General features: G+C 37.8%; 1 protein-coding gene across 3 annotated transcripts in view; it reads right to left on the minus strand.

The window, feature by feature from the left end:
- The window catches only part of pde8b (phosphodiesterase 8B), a 91687-nt gene that overhangs the window by 43540 nt on the left and 30523 nt on the right, over positions 1 to 17624 (minus strand). For 2 of the 3 annotated variants that reach the window (XM_023276380.3, XM_023276379.3), the window contains exons 2-3: positions 11820 to 11876; positions 435 to 625 (exon numbers count right to left, since the gene is read on the minus strand). In XM_023276380.3, coding sequence (XP_023132148.1) covers positions 435 to 625; positions 11820 to 11876 — 248 coding nt within the window. Of the gene's footprint in view, positions 1 to 434; positions 626 to 11819; positions 11877 to 11964; positions 12762 to 17624 lie in introns of those variants that run through there. The other variant, XM_035951043.2, reaches the window with a different exon arrangement.

Below are 17624 nucleotides of genomic sequence, written 5' to 3' on the forward strand. Positions count from 1 at the left end.
ACTGGCAGAAGCACAGCAGGTGACATGAATGCACAGTTTCTGAATGTCCGTCAGGTTCAGAGTTTTCTGACCTGAGGCTATATGATCAAAGCTAATGGTAACAATAGTGGTACAACACTTTGCCTATTGTTGTGGGAATGTTGCCATCAAAAATAAAAGTAGTTCACTGGGTGTTCAGCTCCTCAAATGCTGGGAGTGCATGAAGACTGGTGTTCACTCTTGCAGCCACCAGCTCAACACTTGGTGAGCTTTGCTGGTCGCTGAGACATTTTAGAGTCAGCAGAAGCAGCTCTAGAAAGTAAACAAGCCTGGTGGACTGTGACGCAGCTGCTCTTCCTAAATGGATCTCATGAAGGGGTATTGCCACTCTATCAAAGTGACAATGGGCGGCAAACATACAGAAGTAGCAACTGCAGTCAGACGTCGAGGCTCACCGGCAGACTGCTTCAGGCTCAAAGTAGCGCGAGTGACGTCCATCGATAACGATTATCTCATGGTGTTTGTCCAGGAAACACTCAACGGCCGACTCGGGTGTCCGTGCGATGTTACACCTGAAGCCAGCGCGGTCACATGCCCACCAGAAGGCATCGCTTTGGCTGTCCTCCTTGGCAAACACCAGCAGGACCTGAGGAGACATGAAGAAATGGAGGCCTGGGTGACACAGTGCTTCTATTACTGGTCTACAGTACATTTACTACTCAAACAGAACATTCTAAACAACAGCAGACATCAGGTTTGGTACCAAGAAGGAGACTACATATACATTGCTCTATCTGTAACTATCTATATATGTAGTGGTCCCTTTTTAAAGTCTAAACTAGTGGTAGTGCATTTTAAACACGGATACCACAACAAATTCTCTGTCTACCACCACTAATTAAATGATAGCCAAATTTATGCAAAACGAGGCAGCAACTAGGCATAGAACCAAAGAACATGAGATATGAATTTCTCAATTATGGTTTCAGATTTTCTTTCTCAAGACCAAAAAAGACAATTGATGCAAATAACAGGTAACAATTAACCGTTTCAACCCCAAGTAGCTTCTGGGTGTTTATTTGCTCCCCTCCGCTCACATTTTTACTACCATGTTCGCTACAATATAAAGTCCTGCACCTCTATGGAAACAGCACAACCATAGCTAGAAGTATAGAGAATTCAAAACTGGCTTTTGTGCAGCTCAGCAACATTATAATGGCACAAATCATAAATCATTTATAGTTTTGATGTCTTCAGTATCAATCTACGATGTATAAAATAATTAAATAAAAACCACTGAATGAGCAGGTGTGTCCAAACTTGTGACTGGTAGTGTACTCGTCTCTTTTCTGCTTTGTGTAAACACAGCCTGCAGATCATCCGAAAAGTCCCTGAATTATTGTCATGTGACTGTTGATCACTGCTCAGTCACTAGCTGCCTTGCTGTTGTGCCAAGCAGTGCAGAATTTGTTGCTTTTTACAGATTCTAGGCGGGGCAATGCATTATTATTGAGACATATTTTTTTGGTAAAATAGAATGATTTTAGGCTTTGATTTAAGCTTAGACTGAGCAGACAACCTGTCCGAAAGTTGAAAATCTGACGACTCTTTCTGTTTTTACAGTTTCTACATCATACGTTCTACATTCTTACTAAATGGTGTAATTCTGGCAATAACCTGCCATTACAATATTCTGGCGGTTAAGAGGATTAATGCTCTAGTGGATAAAACAGTGCAGTTTAACTTCAACTCAATTAAATTGAGCTTATTGTGAAAGTGCTAAGCCCTCCTTGGTCTTCATTAGATAGATGGAGAGACAAGAAAAATGGAGAAAAAAAATGTCAAAACTCCTGCATTCTAATGCTACATTGTGTTAACTAATGGTGTTGAAAGGCTAATTGATGATTAGAAAACCCTTGTACAATTATGTTAGCACATGAATAAAAGTGTGAGTTTTCATGGAAAACATGAAATTGCCTGGGTGACCCCAAACTTTTGAACGGTAGTGTACGTCACCTCAAAGATGAACAATATATTTAACTGTTCAATAATGTCAATAGTCTTTAATATAATATTTTAATGATTTACTGTTGACCTGCTGAGCTCTCTATGACTGCAGAGAGACATGTTCAACTCTATTTTTACCATTTTAAAACGTGCCTTATATCCACTATAGTGAATGGAATCACTTAATTTTATACCTTTAAGACACTAATTTTTATAACACTAAACCACAACAAGACAAACAGTTGTCAATAAATACAGTGTCCTACATATTTCTGAGCTCTAGCAGATTGTAAATTCCATTACTGTTCCTGTATGATGGGTAAACAGCAACTGGGAGAAGTTTAACTGGACAAGATGGATTGAGGGATAAAAATTCACAAATTCATTTGTAAAAGTTGTCTGAGTAAAGTAAAAGCTATGATTACCACCTCATTTATTTTAGTTAGGAAGACTGCTCATGCGAGGAAAAATCAAAAACAGAAGGTGGCGAAACAGTCAGCTTTGTTGTCCCAAGTTTTCAATCTGGGCCCTGCAGCTTCATCTGTGTCAAGTTTTAATGTTCCCTCAGGCTATATGTGGATTTCCTCCCACAGTCCCAAGACACACACAGCTCAGGAGAATTGAAAACTATGAGCTGCCCATAATTGTGAGTGAGTTCATCTGTCTGCTTGTTTTCCTCTTTGACAAGCTGGCAACCTGTGCTGGTTGCCTCTCTGGCTTTTCCTCAGAGCATGCTGGGAAAGAGTCCAGATCCCTTCATTTATTCTGAGTAGGGAAAGTCAGAATTGATGGAGGGAGCAGCTACACTATAAGAAAAAAAATCTGTAAAAACATTTGGCAGCTAGGGTGCCAGAAAAAACAAACGAACAAACAAACAAACAAACAAAAAAAAAAGCGGTGCAAAAGAGTAACATTTTAAAACTGTAAAAACTGTGGAAATAACAGCAAATATCTCCAATAAAGCTTTTGTACATTCTTGAACGAATTAATTAATATTTGTAAAAATGCAGATTTTTGATGTAGATTATGAACAGTTGTGGTCTGTTTTTTCCCTTTTTTTCCTTTTTTCAGTGATTTTGCTAGTTATTATGTATAATTTATGAAACCAAGAAAAATGTGTAAAATAATAGTTTAAAAAACATTTGCCATCGATCCTTGACATACATAATATTTGTTTCTAAAAACAGCAAATATCTGTGAATGAATTATATTGTTGCTGATTTAAAAACTGTAAAAGAAAAATGTGACATTTTATGGTCAAACATTGTAAAAAAAAAAATCACCATTTATAAAAATACAGATTTTTGATTTGGACAATATTGATAATTTTGTTTGGTTTATTTCCCTAATAGAAACATGTATATGAATGCTTTTTATTGTTAATTTTAGTAGTTATTAACCGTATTTTAAAAAGCAAAACAAAAAAAACAAACAGTAGGGTCTGTACCACAACACAAATTAAAATCTCTAAAAACATATATAGATTTTCTGACTTATGTATATGGATATATTTTCCCTCACAGAGATTAATTTATTTTTTTTTCTTCCCCAAATTAATTTTTTTGCACTATTTTGTATCACTGTACCATTCAAATCAAATGCTTAATAGGGAAAGGTATGGCACTGCGACCTAGCGTGAACTTCATCTAGCAAAATAAAAGGACATTCAATGAAAAAAAATGTTTAAGATACCACCTCCTGCATCAAAATGAAGGAACTGACTTTTACATTCTTCGACTAAATGTGGTTAGTGGTTAAAAAAAAAAAGATTTCTTTTTTTCTTTTACAGTGTAAACAACCACCACCATGTAAATGTCAAAGTAATGCTTTTTCCTGCTGAAATTTTCTTTCAGCTGAAACTGAGCAGCACTGAATCACAAATGAATTCTGTATTTCACACCAACAGACGTACAGCCTGCAGAGCGCGGACTCATGTTTTTGATCCCACACTGTGTTTTGACCACGAACACACCAGCCACCTTTGGTACAGAGGTGAGGAAATACAACACTGTAAGACACACACACGCACACACGCACGCACGCACACACACACACACACACACACACACACACACGAACACAGGCAGCTGGTGTGCAGCCAGAACCAACAGTCCTCAGCTCTCCTCGCAGCAGCATCACCTCCTGACTCGCTCTAAGGACAACAAAGGATAGAGTGACAGAGCGAGTGCATGGAGGTACAGCAGAGAGGGAGAGGGAGCACATAATGAGTGGGTGAAATAAGTAGAGGAGAATTAACGTCATGAACAGCTAAACTTACTGCCCTGTTTTAAAACCAGAATGGGAGGTGCTCATGGTGGGATGTATCTGTCTAAGCTGTCCTTCACACCAGCACATAGGAAGATAAATGTTGTCGACAGGCTTGAACGTCTGAGGCTACAGCCCCAAATGTTGTATGAATATCTTCGAGTATAAATTATTTTGTTGGTTTGTTTTTTTTTGTAAAAGTAAGCATAAAATAAAAAGTTCAAGATCTATTCATCTGGCATTGTGATCATGCGTTAACCCTCTGAACTGCGAGCAGTGTAAGGACATTTTCTGGTCCTGTCACATTTTTACTCACTGTGGGATCATTTCTCCACTGCAATAAGAAGTCCTGCACCTCTGTGGAAACAGCACAACAATAGCTGAAGAAGTCAGAAATGTCTTCTGTGCAGTATGACACAGTTAAAACACCATAAATGATATTAAAAAAAGAAAAGAGTAGAATTTTGGTCAACATTTATTTTGCAAATTTAAAATAAACAACAAATATACATACATATATATATATATGTATATATATATATATATATATATATATATATATATATATATATATTACTACTTACAGTTTTTTTCCCCATACTTGTGTCCTCTCTAAACACAGCCGGCAATTCAGTCGAAAAGTCTCTCAGTGTTTGTCACAGGATGACAACTTTGGGACTAAACTCTGTTGAACTGTAGGTTGCACACAAGTATGGAAACTAATAATGGAAGTAGTAAAATACTGACTGCATATAAATATTTTTTTGCAGAATTCGAATTGGATTGTATGTTTGTTTTTAGTTTTTGTAAAATAGCTTATAAAATTATACTTCATTTTTCTCTTTCTTTTTGATTTATGTCAGTACAACTGTGTTCTACTGCACAGAAGATATTTTAAGTTCTTTCAACTTTTAGCCTTAGAAGGACAGGACTAGTAAAAAATTAGACCAAAATGTGAAATGTGAAAAAAAAGAAAGAAAGAAAAGGCAACAACAACAAAAGCAAAAAAAATACAAAAAAAACCCCACCCAGAAACTGCTTGAAATTTAGAGGATTAAATAAAATTGATGCAAACAGAGCATTTCCAAAGCACATCTTTACATATAAAGCGATGTTAATTTCACTTTGCACCGTCTGATATTAATGTGGATCGTACACTGACCTTAGAAAGAATGTGGAATGACTTTACAGTGCTGAGAGCACAGTGCCTCACATTTGATTTTCATTTCACTCTGAAATAACTTGAAAGTCATGCAGTTATTAGGCTAAAATCTACAGATTTGTGGGCTGGGCTAAGACCCCAATGTATCAAGGTCCCAACAACGCCTCTGAGAAAATCCGAAAATGTGCGAGAGCAGGTGAGAACGGCAGCAGGAGATGTAAAAGAGGACGGAGGGAGAAGATGGGCTTGTATTGGTGAGTGCCTGTGAAAGGTCCACAGTCTTTGATCCCGTGCTGGCTTGTGTAACCATGGCACTGCTTTGTGTAACCATGGTGCTAGCATGTGAAATTCCACACACAGAGCACCCAGTGGACCCTGGGACGACACAGACCGCACACATCTCTGACCTGCCACCCAAATATGTCACCAATGACGAGCCTGGTAGGAGGCGCCGTCGGTCTTAATATCCCATCTAATGTACACACAGCCGAATATATTTAAACACATGGCCGCACTCCATCACACACACATCACATCTGTCACACTTCTAAATATGTACCTCGCTGTTAATGGCACACAAATGAATGGAAGTTTACATAATTACCAGGTTACAGCACATTTTTCATTCTGAACCAATCAGACTACATGGTCACTTCATGGATTGTATGAAAGCACTGTGCAGTTAGTCGTCAGTTAATAATAATAATAATAATAATAATAATAATAATAATAATAATAATAAATTTTATTTATAAAGCGCTTTTCCAGTTGATACAAGGCTTATTCTGGACGGCTGCTGCGAGTTCACTCACATTTTCAGAGTTCAGAGGTTAATCTGCTGTGTTTGCACACGCAAGCCAGATACCATCTAACGTTGGGAGACTCCCAGACACAAAGAGGTGTCACTGGGCTAACTAGCTCTGAGCACTTTATCCGAAGAGGAGACCCAGCACATGAGAGACGACTCTGTGTAGACAGTGAAATGGTGGCCGTTAAAAGAGCATGTTTTTCTGCTTTTCTATCGCTTTCTTTATAGTTAGTTAGTTTTTGTAAAATTACAGTAAGACGCATGCAGCTCTGCAGTGGAAACTGAAGTTCACTGTTTAATACTGTAACTAGACTTCACAATAATATACTGTATTTATATTGTGTTGCCACTGTAATCAGCATTAACTGTAACTGTAGTTCTGTGTCTCATTTCTGTCATGGTATTTTTCACTAATGTCTAGTCTGTCTCTTGTTTTTGTTGTTTTGTTACATGTTCTTTTAGTTCTGTTTGTGTAGTTTTGTGTCTCACTTTGTTTCCTATTTGCCTCATATTGTGTCTTGTTTCATTTATGACAATTTGTCCATGTCTCTTTGTAAGTGTTTTGTCTCTGTTGTTTTGTGTCTCATTTTTGTCACATGTTATGTATCTTTTTTTTTCATTTGTGTCTTGCGTAGCTTTGTGTCCGGAGGCCTTTATGTTACTTTTATAAGCACCGTGGGCACTTTGAAAACATCTCACATGTTGATTCCATCTTGATTCCATTTTTTGGGGGGGAAATAATCAAAAACATTTAACATTTTTATGATTTATGACATTATAACTTTGTTCAGCTGCACAAAGTGCATTTTTTTTGTTGTCTCTACTTCTAGACATCTATCCATTCATCCTTTATCTTTACACCGCTTAATCCTCATTAGGGTCACAGGGGGCTGGAGTCTATCCCAGCTGACTTGGGATGAAGGCAGGGGACACCCTGTAAAAGGTCACCATTCTGTCTCAGAACTACACTTACACATAGACAAGCACACTCACATTCACACCTACGGACAATTTAGAATCACCAATTAACCTCAGCATATTTTTGGACTGTGGGAGGAAGCTGGATCACTTGGAGAAAACCCATACATGCACAGGGAGAACATGCAAACTCCATGCAGAAAGATCCCAAGAAGGCCGGGACACAAACTGGGGATCTTCTAACTGCAAGGCGAAAGTGCTAACCACTGAGACACTGTGCAGCCCTACTTCTAGAGATGTAAACAGAATTAAAAATGGAAACTGTGCTGTTTCCATAAAGGTCCAGAACTTTATATTGCAATGAAAAATGAGCTCACGTGAGTAAAAATGTGACAGGAGCAAAGTAATGTCTAAAAACTGCTTGAGGATCAAAGGAGTAAAGATACTTTCTGCAAAGCTACTTTGGGATAAATTGATAATGAAAATATACGGTAGCTGCAGTGCTCATTAAAAGCTGAGGAAAAAGCTGTGTTTTGCAAATACATAATCATAATCATGTAGCATTAGAATACAGAGTGATGGTTGCTGGAAATGTTTCTCTGTACCCCTATGTAGATATTCCATTAAAAATCATTAAAATATTATATTAAAGATTATTGACATTATTGAACAGTTAAATATATTGTTCATCTTTGAGGTGACATACACTACCGTTCAAAAGTTTCCATGAAAACTCACACTTTTATTCATGTGTTAACATAATTGCACAAGGGTTTTCTAATCATCAATTAGTCTTTCAACACCATTAGCTAACACAATGTAGCATTAGAACACAGGAGTGATGGTTGCTGGAAATGTTCCTCTGTACCCCTATGTAGATATTCCATTAAAAATCAGCCGTTTCCAGCTAGAATAGTCATTTACCACATTAACAATGTCTAGACTGTATTTCTGATACATTTAATGTTGGCTTCATTGAAAAAAATGCTTTTGTTTCAAAAATAAGGACATTTCTAAGTGACCCTAGCCTTTTGAAAGGAAGTGTATATGTTGGTTTTTCTTGTCTTCTATGTTAAAGAGGATGCCCTTTGTTTTGGACTACTGAAGCTGAAAATCTCAAGCTGGAATTCTGATGCATACTTTCTTATGGCCTAAATGATTATTCAGTAAAGATGTGGTTCTACATATATAGATACTTCAAAGCAATATGTCTGTCCAACAGTGTAACAAATCCTCGACAACTTTATATCCAAGCTCATTGTGAGAATCTAAAAAAGTGCACTTGTTTTCTTTCAGGTCAACTCCTAAAAGTCATATTGAAGGGTTAACACCTAGATGTAAATCTGTGAGGCTGAGGACTTTACAGCTGTTAGACTATGAAACATAATTATGCATAATTGATGATTAGAAAACCCTTGTGCAATTATGTTAGCACATGAAAAAAGTGTGAGTTTTCATGGAAAACATGAAATTGTCTGGGTGACCCCAAACTTTTGAACAGTAGTGTATCTGCATTTGAGAAACTGGTGCCAGTGAGTTTTGCTTTAAAAATGACTTCATTGGTGACACAATAAGATTCTATGACCTACGACCCCAACATTTTGCTCATAACAAGGAGCTTCGGCTGTAAATGCATGTTCATATTCCTGTTCCAGTCAGTAGAAGATGTACATGGTACTAACATCCTGCAGGGAAAAACAGCAGGTATTAAAAGCTTAAAGTAGCAGAATGACATAACTTCTGCTTCTTTTTCAACAAGATATAAATACATTGCAGGCACACGCAGGGGCAATATAATAACATATGAGTTGCTTTACATTCACTTATCTGTGCAACAAGTGAAGCACATGAATCATTAGATAAGCTGGAGGAGGAGGCATCTGGAGAAACTCTCCAGGGCTGTGAGGCAGCAACAGTAAATGTCAGGGAAAACTCACAATATATAACGCTCTCCTGCAGAGCATTTTATCTTTCTTTTCATCTTTGCAAGGAGTGAAGCAGAAGAGGGGCGGGTCCGGTCATGGATCCAGCAGAGGGTTGGCGGTATGACTAAAAGCGTGCTGGGGTTTTGTGAGAGCACTTTTGGGGGTTTTATGGGGCATGAGACGAGGTCTTACAAGGCTTTTAATGAAAAGCCCTGGTCCCTCCACCTGCCTGCCTGCTGCCAGAGATTCCTGGTACAATGCTTTTTGGCTTGGTGAACAAGGAGGAGGAGGAGGAGGGTGAAGGGATACAGCAGGATACTGTAGCTCAGCATGAACACGAGGAGCATGCCAGGCCTCTCACATCACTACGCTGGAGAGGGAGCTGTGCTGAACTCAGAAACCCCTGGAGATCCATCAAACCGACACAGCTCGAACCAAAGCAAATCAAATCAAAGCAATAAACGGGCACCTAATAAAGTAGCCGATTCTCAAGGTAGGAACTGGCAAAGCGGAGCAATGCCTTGTGTTACCTGCATCCCAACCAGCTGGTAACCTCTTGGAGTGCTTACTTTCTTCATTACATAAGGATAAATCTTACTAGCACATGTCCTAATCCCTAACCCGACTATGAGCACAGACAATCCCTTACTCAATCCCACCTAACCTTGCAATATTCCCAAGTTCTGAACAGACAGAATGAAATCCAAGCTGGACTGACACCACAGAAGACAAGGCAGTTGCATGCAGTTTCAGATCAAAATGTGTCCCTCAAACAAATACAACAGCCTCTAAACGCACATTAATGAAATTACACTTGGCTAAGAAAACATTTCAGTAAAAGGCCGTAGAGGACCAATATTATCAGATATTATATTATTAGACTCTTTAACATCCAAGTTCACTAATTTAATAGAACATGTTACACTATAAATACTAAATTTAGAGAATATTCTCTTGACTTGACTAAATGTGGCTTTAGATAAACTTTATAAAGTATTCTTGCAAAAAACAAAGACTGGATTTTATCCCAAACTGCGCTGAAATGACATGAGGACACTTAATATGACTCTGTTTTTTTTCCTGCACTTTCCATGAAATTGCTTTATAAATGAAAACTATTCACAACATTGTTTTTCAATGTGTTCTCACTTTCTTTTAGTAGAGCTGCAACTATTAATGGCTTAAATATTTCAATTAATAGCCAACTATTATGATAATCAATTAATCAGTTTGAGTGTTTTTTTCTTTTACAGAAAAAAAGTCAAAATTCTCTGAATTATTCTCTGAATCTTAAATATGAATATTTTAGTTTTATTTCCTCCATTATGACAGTAAACTAAATATCTTTGGATTGTTGGCAAAACTAGACATGTGTCTTGTAGGGCGATGGGAAGCACTGGTTGACATTTTTCATTATTTTATTCGACATTTTATACACAAAACAACTGAAGTAATCGAGAAAAAAAATGTTGGTAGAAGCACAGCTTTTTGCGCCTGAAGCCTTTTGCACCTTTCTGTTGGAAAGTTGATGTAATTGATTTTCCCAGTGGAAAGATTATACTTGCAGAAAATCCCAATGTGCACAAGAGTTCAAGCAGTGTGTCAGTGATCCCACTTCAACCAAAATGGAATATAAATAACCACTGTATAAACATCTAGAGATGAAAGTGGAGCTTTAATTGAGAACTTTGCAAATCTTTTTTATCAACAGGATTCGTAACTTTTTATGTGTCCATCTTGCCTCCTGTAAATGAGTATTGAGCACATGAACTGAGGACCACACATTATATGTAACATACAGTACCATTCAAAAGTTTGGGGTCACCCAGGCAATTTTCCAAGTGATTCCAAAAGTGTGGATTTTCTATGAAAACTCATACTTTTATTCGTGTTAACATAATTGCACAAGGGTCTTCTAATCATCAATTAGCCTTTAAACACCATTAGCTAACAATGTAGCATTAGAACACAGGAGTGATGGAAATGTTCCTCTGTACCTCTATGTAGATATTCCATCAAAAATCAGTCGTTTCCAGAATAGTCACTTACCACATTAAATATGTCTAGACTGTGTTTCTGATTCATTTAATGTTATCTTCATTGAAAAAACTGTGTTTCTTTCACAAATAAGGACATTTTTAAGTGATCCCAAATTTTTGAATGGCAGTGTACAGACATACAATAATTTTTCAAAAGAAAAATACATTATTTGGTAAAAATGAACTGAATTGAAATAATTGAATTTATTATTTGCTATATGGTGTTGAGCTCATAAACTGCACTGATTGGTTACTGTATGGTGACAAAAATGGACCTTACTTTATCTACTGTCAGATGTACGTCGCTTTGGATAAAAGCGTCTACGAAATGAAATTGTAGAATTGTAGAATTGTAGACCAACATTCTCCCATTTGTCTAATCAGCTTCTTGCATTTTTGTTACAGCTGCAACAATTTATCCAATAACCAATTAGCTGTCAACCATTAAATAAATCTGCAACTATTCTGATAATCTATTAATTAGTTTGGGTCATCCGTATGACAAAAAGTCCAGATATGCTGATTGCAGCTTCCTATATGTGAATATCATCTGTTTTCTTTCCTTCTCTGTGACAGTCATATGGAAATCTTTTACCATTTTCACCAAACAGCTAATTAATTGATCAAGAAAATTCGAGTCCCTCAAACAAGCTCCAAATCACGTTAACTTTGTAACATGATTCCAAGCGTTGAAGTGAGTCTGTGTTTACTCTTACCTGAATTGGCTCTTGGGTCAGTCTCATTGGTCCTACACATTCTTCTGTAGCTGAAACCTGCACAAGACACAGTGACAACAGAATCAGTCAAAACTGGACACAGAAAAGACATACAAAGCAAAGAAAAGGTGGAGACACTTCTTACCATTTTTCCGTTAATGTCCAGAAGCATATTGGCATATTGGTTTCCTTAGACCTGTCTGACCCTGCTGCACTTCAACCCCTTTAATCTTCTTTCTTACAACCTACTTTAAGTTTCAAATCCAGTAGCAACCAAAAACTGTATTCCTTTGTGCAGTACAAGGCAGATGTGTGGAGTAAAACAGCACAGAAATACTTTCTAAAACAAATCTGTGCACAGACTGACTACAGATTGTCTGGTGACCTCTCCTACACTGCAGACAGGGACATGTCCACACAGTATTAGCAGTCCAGAACGCCGCCGTCCACTGCAAACCTCCTTAGAAGGTATTAGCCACCAGCCGCAGATTGAACTCACAGGTTTAACTGCATAATCCTACTGCGAAGCATCACGTATATATATGTGTGTGTGTTTTTGCAGCCTGTCTGGGCGGCTTCAGCAGTCGTCTTAATCACATGCGTCATCCTGGGGTGAATAAGCAACTCAGCTACATGTGCGTCCACTTCAGCATATGCGTGCACACACATGCTTACACCACTCTTCAAAACACACAGTGAATCAGCAGTGTGCGATAACACACTGTATCACAGCTCTGTGTGCCATGTCTGGGTATTACCCCTGACTTATCCTGCTATTTTTGAGCAAACTCTGCACTGCTGCGTCAGTTTTCTCATGGAAAACGTCTTTCTTGCAGTATGCAAGTATTTGTTGCGTTAACATGTTCATAAACTCAGATTCACAACCTACAGAGGAAACGCTCCACTATAAGGTCTTTCTCCTGCTGAAGAGAAACATCTACTCTCTGTGGAAAAACAGAGACAAGATAAAGTTAGAGGGGGAGGGAAGGATTTCAGTAAATTCCACCAGAAGCTCCAGAATAATGCACACTGCACAGAAAATATACTCACAGTCATACAAACTGCATGACTAAAGCAGTGAGACAGGCAGGAGTGATGACCTAACTCCCCATCATTACAGTTTCATTTGTCAGCGGTAATTAGGCTTAAAGGTGGACATGTTTCTGCCCACATCTGGTCTCAAGTAGCCACAATATGTCACAATACACAGTCAGGACCCCTTAGTGTCATAGTTGAACACAATTTAGTGTCACTTTGCAACGTGCATGGTGGTCTGACAGACCTATAAAAATCTATGAATGTCAGAAATAGATGCCATAAGTCTGTAGTCAAATCTACTCAGCTACAGTTGCTCCTTTTTTCTATATCTTGTAACATGTGCTAAATGACATGTAAGAGTGCATTTCTAACCCAACCATGATCTTTTCCTAAACTTAACCAAGTAGTTTTGGGGCCTAAACTGAACCAAACCATAAGTGACAACGTGACTTAATCCTCTGAAACCCCAAACCTGCTGCCCACCTTAAATGCATGGTATCTTTAAAGAAAAAAAAAGTAATAAAATAATCGCCAAAACTAAACTATTTGTAGGAGCTAGAAACCGTGAGAAATAATGAAACAATGGTCACATTTTCAACTTCCTCATTGTCTTTGCACTTATCATGTGTTTGAAGAACTTAACCAAAACATGACATTCTGTCAAAATCACTTTGCTCTACATGTCTCACTTCAAAATTTGCCAAAAATAAAGAATTTGCACAAACTAGATTCTGACAAAAACTAAAATTCTGCACTCTTGGTGCAACTGAAAAGCCATTAGTTGTCAGTTGTGACCACTACAATAAAACTAGCATCACAGAGCCAGATGCGCTTTTCTGTTTTTAATATTAAGGGCAATGAAATTGTCTGCATGCATGTGTACCTACTGTAGTATGACTAAAACTGCATGTATTTCTGCTGTCAAAATGCAGAAACCATGAATTGGCCTAAAATCAGCAGACTTTCAGCCAGGGGACTTGGGTTAGCACCGGGCCACCATGACAAAGACTTTTGTGATGCTTGATGACTTCCAGCCAGAGCTCCTGTTCAAGACAAGCTGGACTCATCAAGCCAGCAACCCTGTGCTTCTGTGACATACATGTGGAGGATATATTTAAACAGGAGAGGCTGTATGACTCTGAAAAGTGCTCAAGAAGCCAAACAGTATAATAAGTTTACCGAAAACAGTTTGTTGATGACTGCAAATTTGCAAGATTGTGTTTTCACCAACATGTGGTCCTCACATCACCATTATTTGTGTCTGAGCAACAAACCATTGTTGGAAAGCTGAGCAGGAATCACTGTGAGCAATCATGGTGTGGTCCAACATGACAAAGAAATGATATCAACCAAGTCAAAGATGACTCGTGATAGTTTGTAACAAAGACCAAGAGCATCTGGTGGTTTAGTGCCAAAGGCAAAGGACTGAGTAGACTGAATCACAGTTGAGTGTGTTGGTGGCAACATGAAGCACAGACTCCAAATATATCGGTGGGATTGAGGGTTGGTTTGAAAATGAGTAATTTTGTTTTACTTGAAGATGACACAACCAGATGCAAAACAGAGCAGGAAGGAAAGCAGCAGAAAAGGGGACAGTACAGTAATCACTGCGAAGAGAACAGTTTGGAGGGAGATCAGTCAGTGAGCTTAGGAGATATGGAGGGAGTGCTGCGAAAAGCTGACATTGGACACCTTCTCTTCTTAAAGTGGGTGACAAAATCCTCATGGAATGACAGGAGGGGCAGTGACTGAAGGAGGATTTTTGAGTGGATTACACAGCAAAAGCCTCTGAGAGGTTAATGGAGTGGTAGAAACAAGATCAATGGAGATGGAGATGGAGATGCAGACAGCCAAGAGACGTGATGAAAAACAGAAAGAGAGAAGTAAGATAGAAAGGGTGGATAGATGTTAAACGCTCGAGCCTGTAGAAAGTTGGACAAAGGATATCAAGCCACAGTGACAGACACTGGTAATTTTTATTTGGTGAGAATATCAAATTTATGAAATTGTACTTTATTCATGCAGCTGGGAACAAGTCACTTCAGTTTCAAAGTATATTATGAAGACAATAAAGGTAGAGGTATTGGAGTCACCCAGACAGTTTCATGTTTTCCATGAAAACTCACACTTTCATCCATGTGCTAACATAACTGCACAAGAGTTTTCTAATCATCAGGTAGCTTTTCAGCACCATTAGCTAACACAATGTAGCATTAGAACACAGGAGTGATGGTTGCTGGAAATGTTCCTCTGTACCCCTATGGAGATATTCCATTGAAAAAAAAAGAGTCATTTACCACATTAACAATGTGTAGACTGTATTTCTGATTCATTTAAAATTATCTCCATTGAAAAAAATGCTTTTGTTTCAAAAATAAGGACATTTCTAAGTGACCCAAAACTTCTGAACGGTAGTGTACATAATACTAGTGCCAGGTAACATGCAGTGCATTGGTGGCATGAGGTTTATCTTTATAGCATGACCTACTGATGACAAAAATAAACTGTAGAAACTGTAACGACAATGATTATTGCATTGACCTTCTGAAACCCAAAAGCAAGTTTTACAATCATGTTTTCCTTATAAAAAATAAGTAAAAATGATGCCACTTATATTTTTAAAACAGAAGAAAAAAAAGCAGATTATAGATTTCTGGCAGTCCTTCAACTAAAAATCTGTAGTGTGTGGTACCATCAGGAAGATGAGCCAAATCTAAGTTTAAAATCAAAATATGTCATCAAAATCACTTAATTCTACATGTCTGATTTAAAAATCTGGTTGCACCAGATTCTGTACAAAAAAAAAAAATTCTACATTCCCCAGCACATCTAAAAATCCTACTGTTCAATCTGTAGTAAAGATCAGACTCATAAACACTGTAGTCCATATTTACCATAATGCAGCAAATATCATTCTATTCTCTTCTACCTGGTAAACCAGGGTTTTCAAAGTCTGGCACTGTAGCGAGCTGCCTGAAGATTGTATAACTTTGTATAATTTGTAAGAGCATTCACGGACACTGATTTATCGATTTAGGTTGATAAATACCTAACGCTTAATGACCACATGAAACACCAAATAAGTAAGTAATAATGATGAAGGTTAAAATAACTCCAATAAGAAAAAGACTGAAACAAGTAGGTCATTCATCTCTCAGTAGCTGCGTGTAAGTATCGCATATTCTGCAATCAGGCTAAATAAAGTAATAATAATAAAAAAATATGTACATGTGTAAACAAAAGTTTACATACACTAGTGTAGACGCCGTGTATATCATGGTAGTCTTGAGGTTCCAATGACTCCTATCCATCCTAATTTTCTATGATGGAATCACTGAAATTTGATCACCAAAAACACTAATGCATTTTGGGTTCTTTCAGAAATTTATTAAAGGACTTCTGGAAATAAGACAAAATCTGCTAGGTCAGAAATACACATAAAACAACTTTGGTGATGTAGAAAGTCGTGTTAATCAAATTTGCTTAGTGGGATGGCCTCTTCACTTCTCAAGATTCATTACAAATAACTACAGCTACTGACTTCTCTGAGGCAATTTAAATTGGGCCATTATGCTACACTCATTAAACTCAACCACAAACATTACAGTGGGAAGCTCTGAGTAACTCTGAAAAAGTAAATCACTGATTTAAACAAGCCAGGAAAGTTGCTTGGAGCCATTTCAAAGCAGCTACAGATCATGAAATCATGCGTACCAACAATTGTTTGTACTGTAAATATAAAGTGCATGGTACAGTTGTGTCACTGCCAAGATCAAGAAGAAAACACAAACTATCACCTGCTGCTGAGAGACAACTGGTCCGGATGGTCAAAGGTCAGCCAAGAATCACCAACACCTCTGTTCCGGCAGTTCTGCAATGAATTAGAAACTGCCGGGACAGAGGTGTCAGTGTCCACAGTGTTTTCCATCACCAGGGCTGACAGGCTGTGATGAAAGAAGGAGGTCATGGACAAAGAAAATACCTTCTGGAGGAAAGTTCTGTGATCAGATGAAACAAGAATTGAGCTATTGGGCCACAATGACCAGAGATATGTTTGGAGAATAGAAGGTAAGGCCTTTAGCCTTTAACCTTTAACCCCAAGAACATCAAACCTACCATTAAGCATGGTGGTGGTAGTAATATGCTGTGGGCTGTTTTGGTGCCAGAGGAACTGGTACTTTACACAAAGTAAACTGTATAATGAAGAAGGAGGATTACTTCCACATTCTTCAGGATAGCCTAAAATCATCAGCCAGAGGACTACAAACACACATCAAAAGTGGTAGAGAAATAGCTAAATCAGGCTACATTGAAAGTTTTAGATCAACCTTCCAAGAGTTTGGAGTTAATCCCCATCGAGATCCTATGAACTGCGCTGAAGAAACAAGTCAGGAAGTAAACAAATTTATTTGGACTGCACCGGTTCTCTCTAATTGAGGTGAAAATGGCCAAAGGGCAGTTAAAAAAATCTTAGAATTGCTCTACCTATATTTTTTACCCAGCAGATTTTATCATATTTCCAGAGGATTTGTAATAAAACTGACAAAAGAGTTATAGGAGTCATTGGAAACTCAAGTCTGCTTGATAAAAATGGTATTTACAAGTGCATGTAAACTTTGTTTACAACTGTTAAAAGTAAATTGCAGCCTTTAGAACTTGATAATTGTATTATTTAAAATTTTTGATTTCAAGCCGAATAATCATGTTTGTGTTTATATTTATGCTTTTCAGTGCACAAAACAACAAACACTTCTTAATATGTTCTTT

The sequence above is a fragment of the Amphiprion ocellaris genome, chromosome 17 (assembly GCF_022539595.1).
Source record: "Amphiprion ocellaris isolate individual 3 ecotype Okinawa chromosome 17, ASM2253959v1, whole genome shotgun sequence".
In the NCBI taxonomy this organism is placed as follows: domain Eukaryota; kingdom Metazoa; phylum Chordata; class Actinopteri; family Pomacentridae; genus Amphiprion; species Amphiprion ocellaris.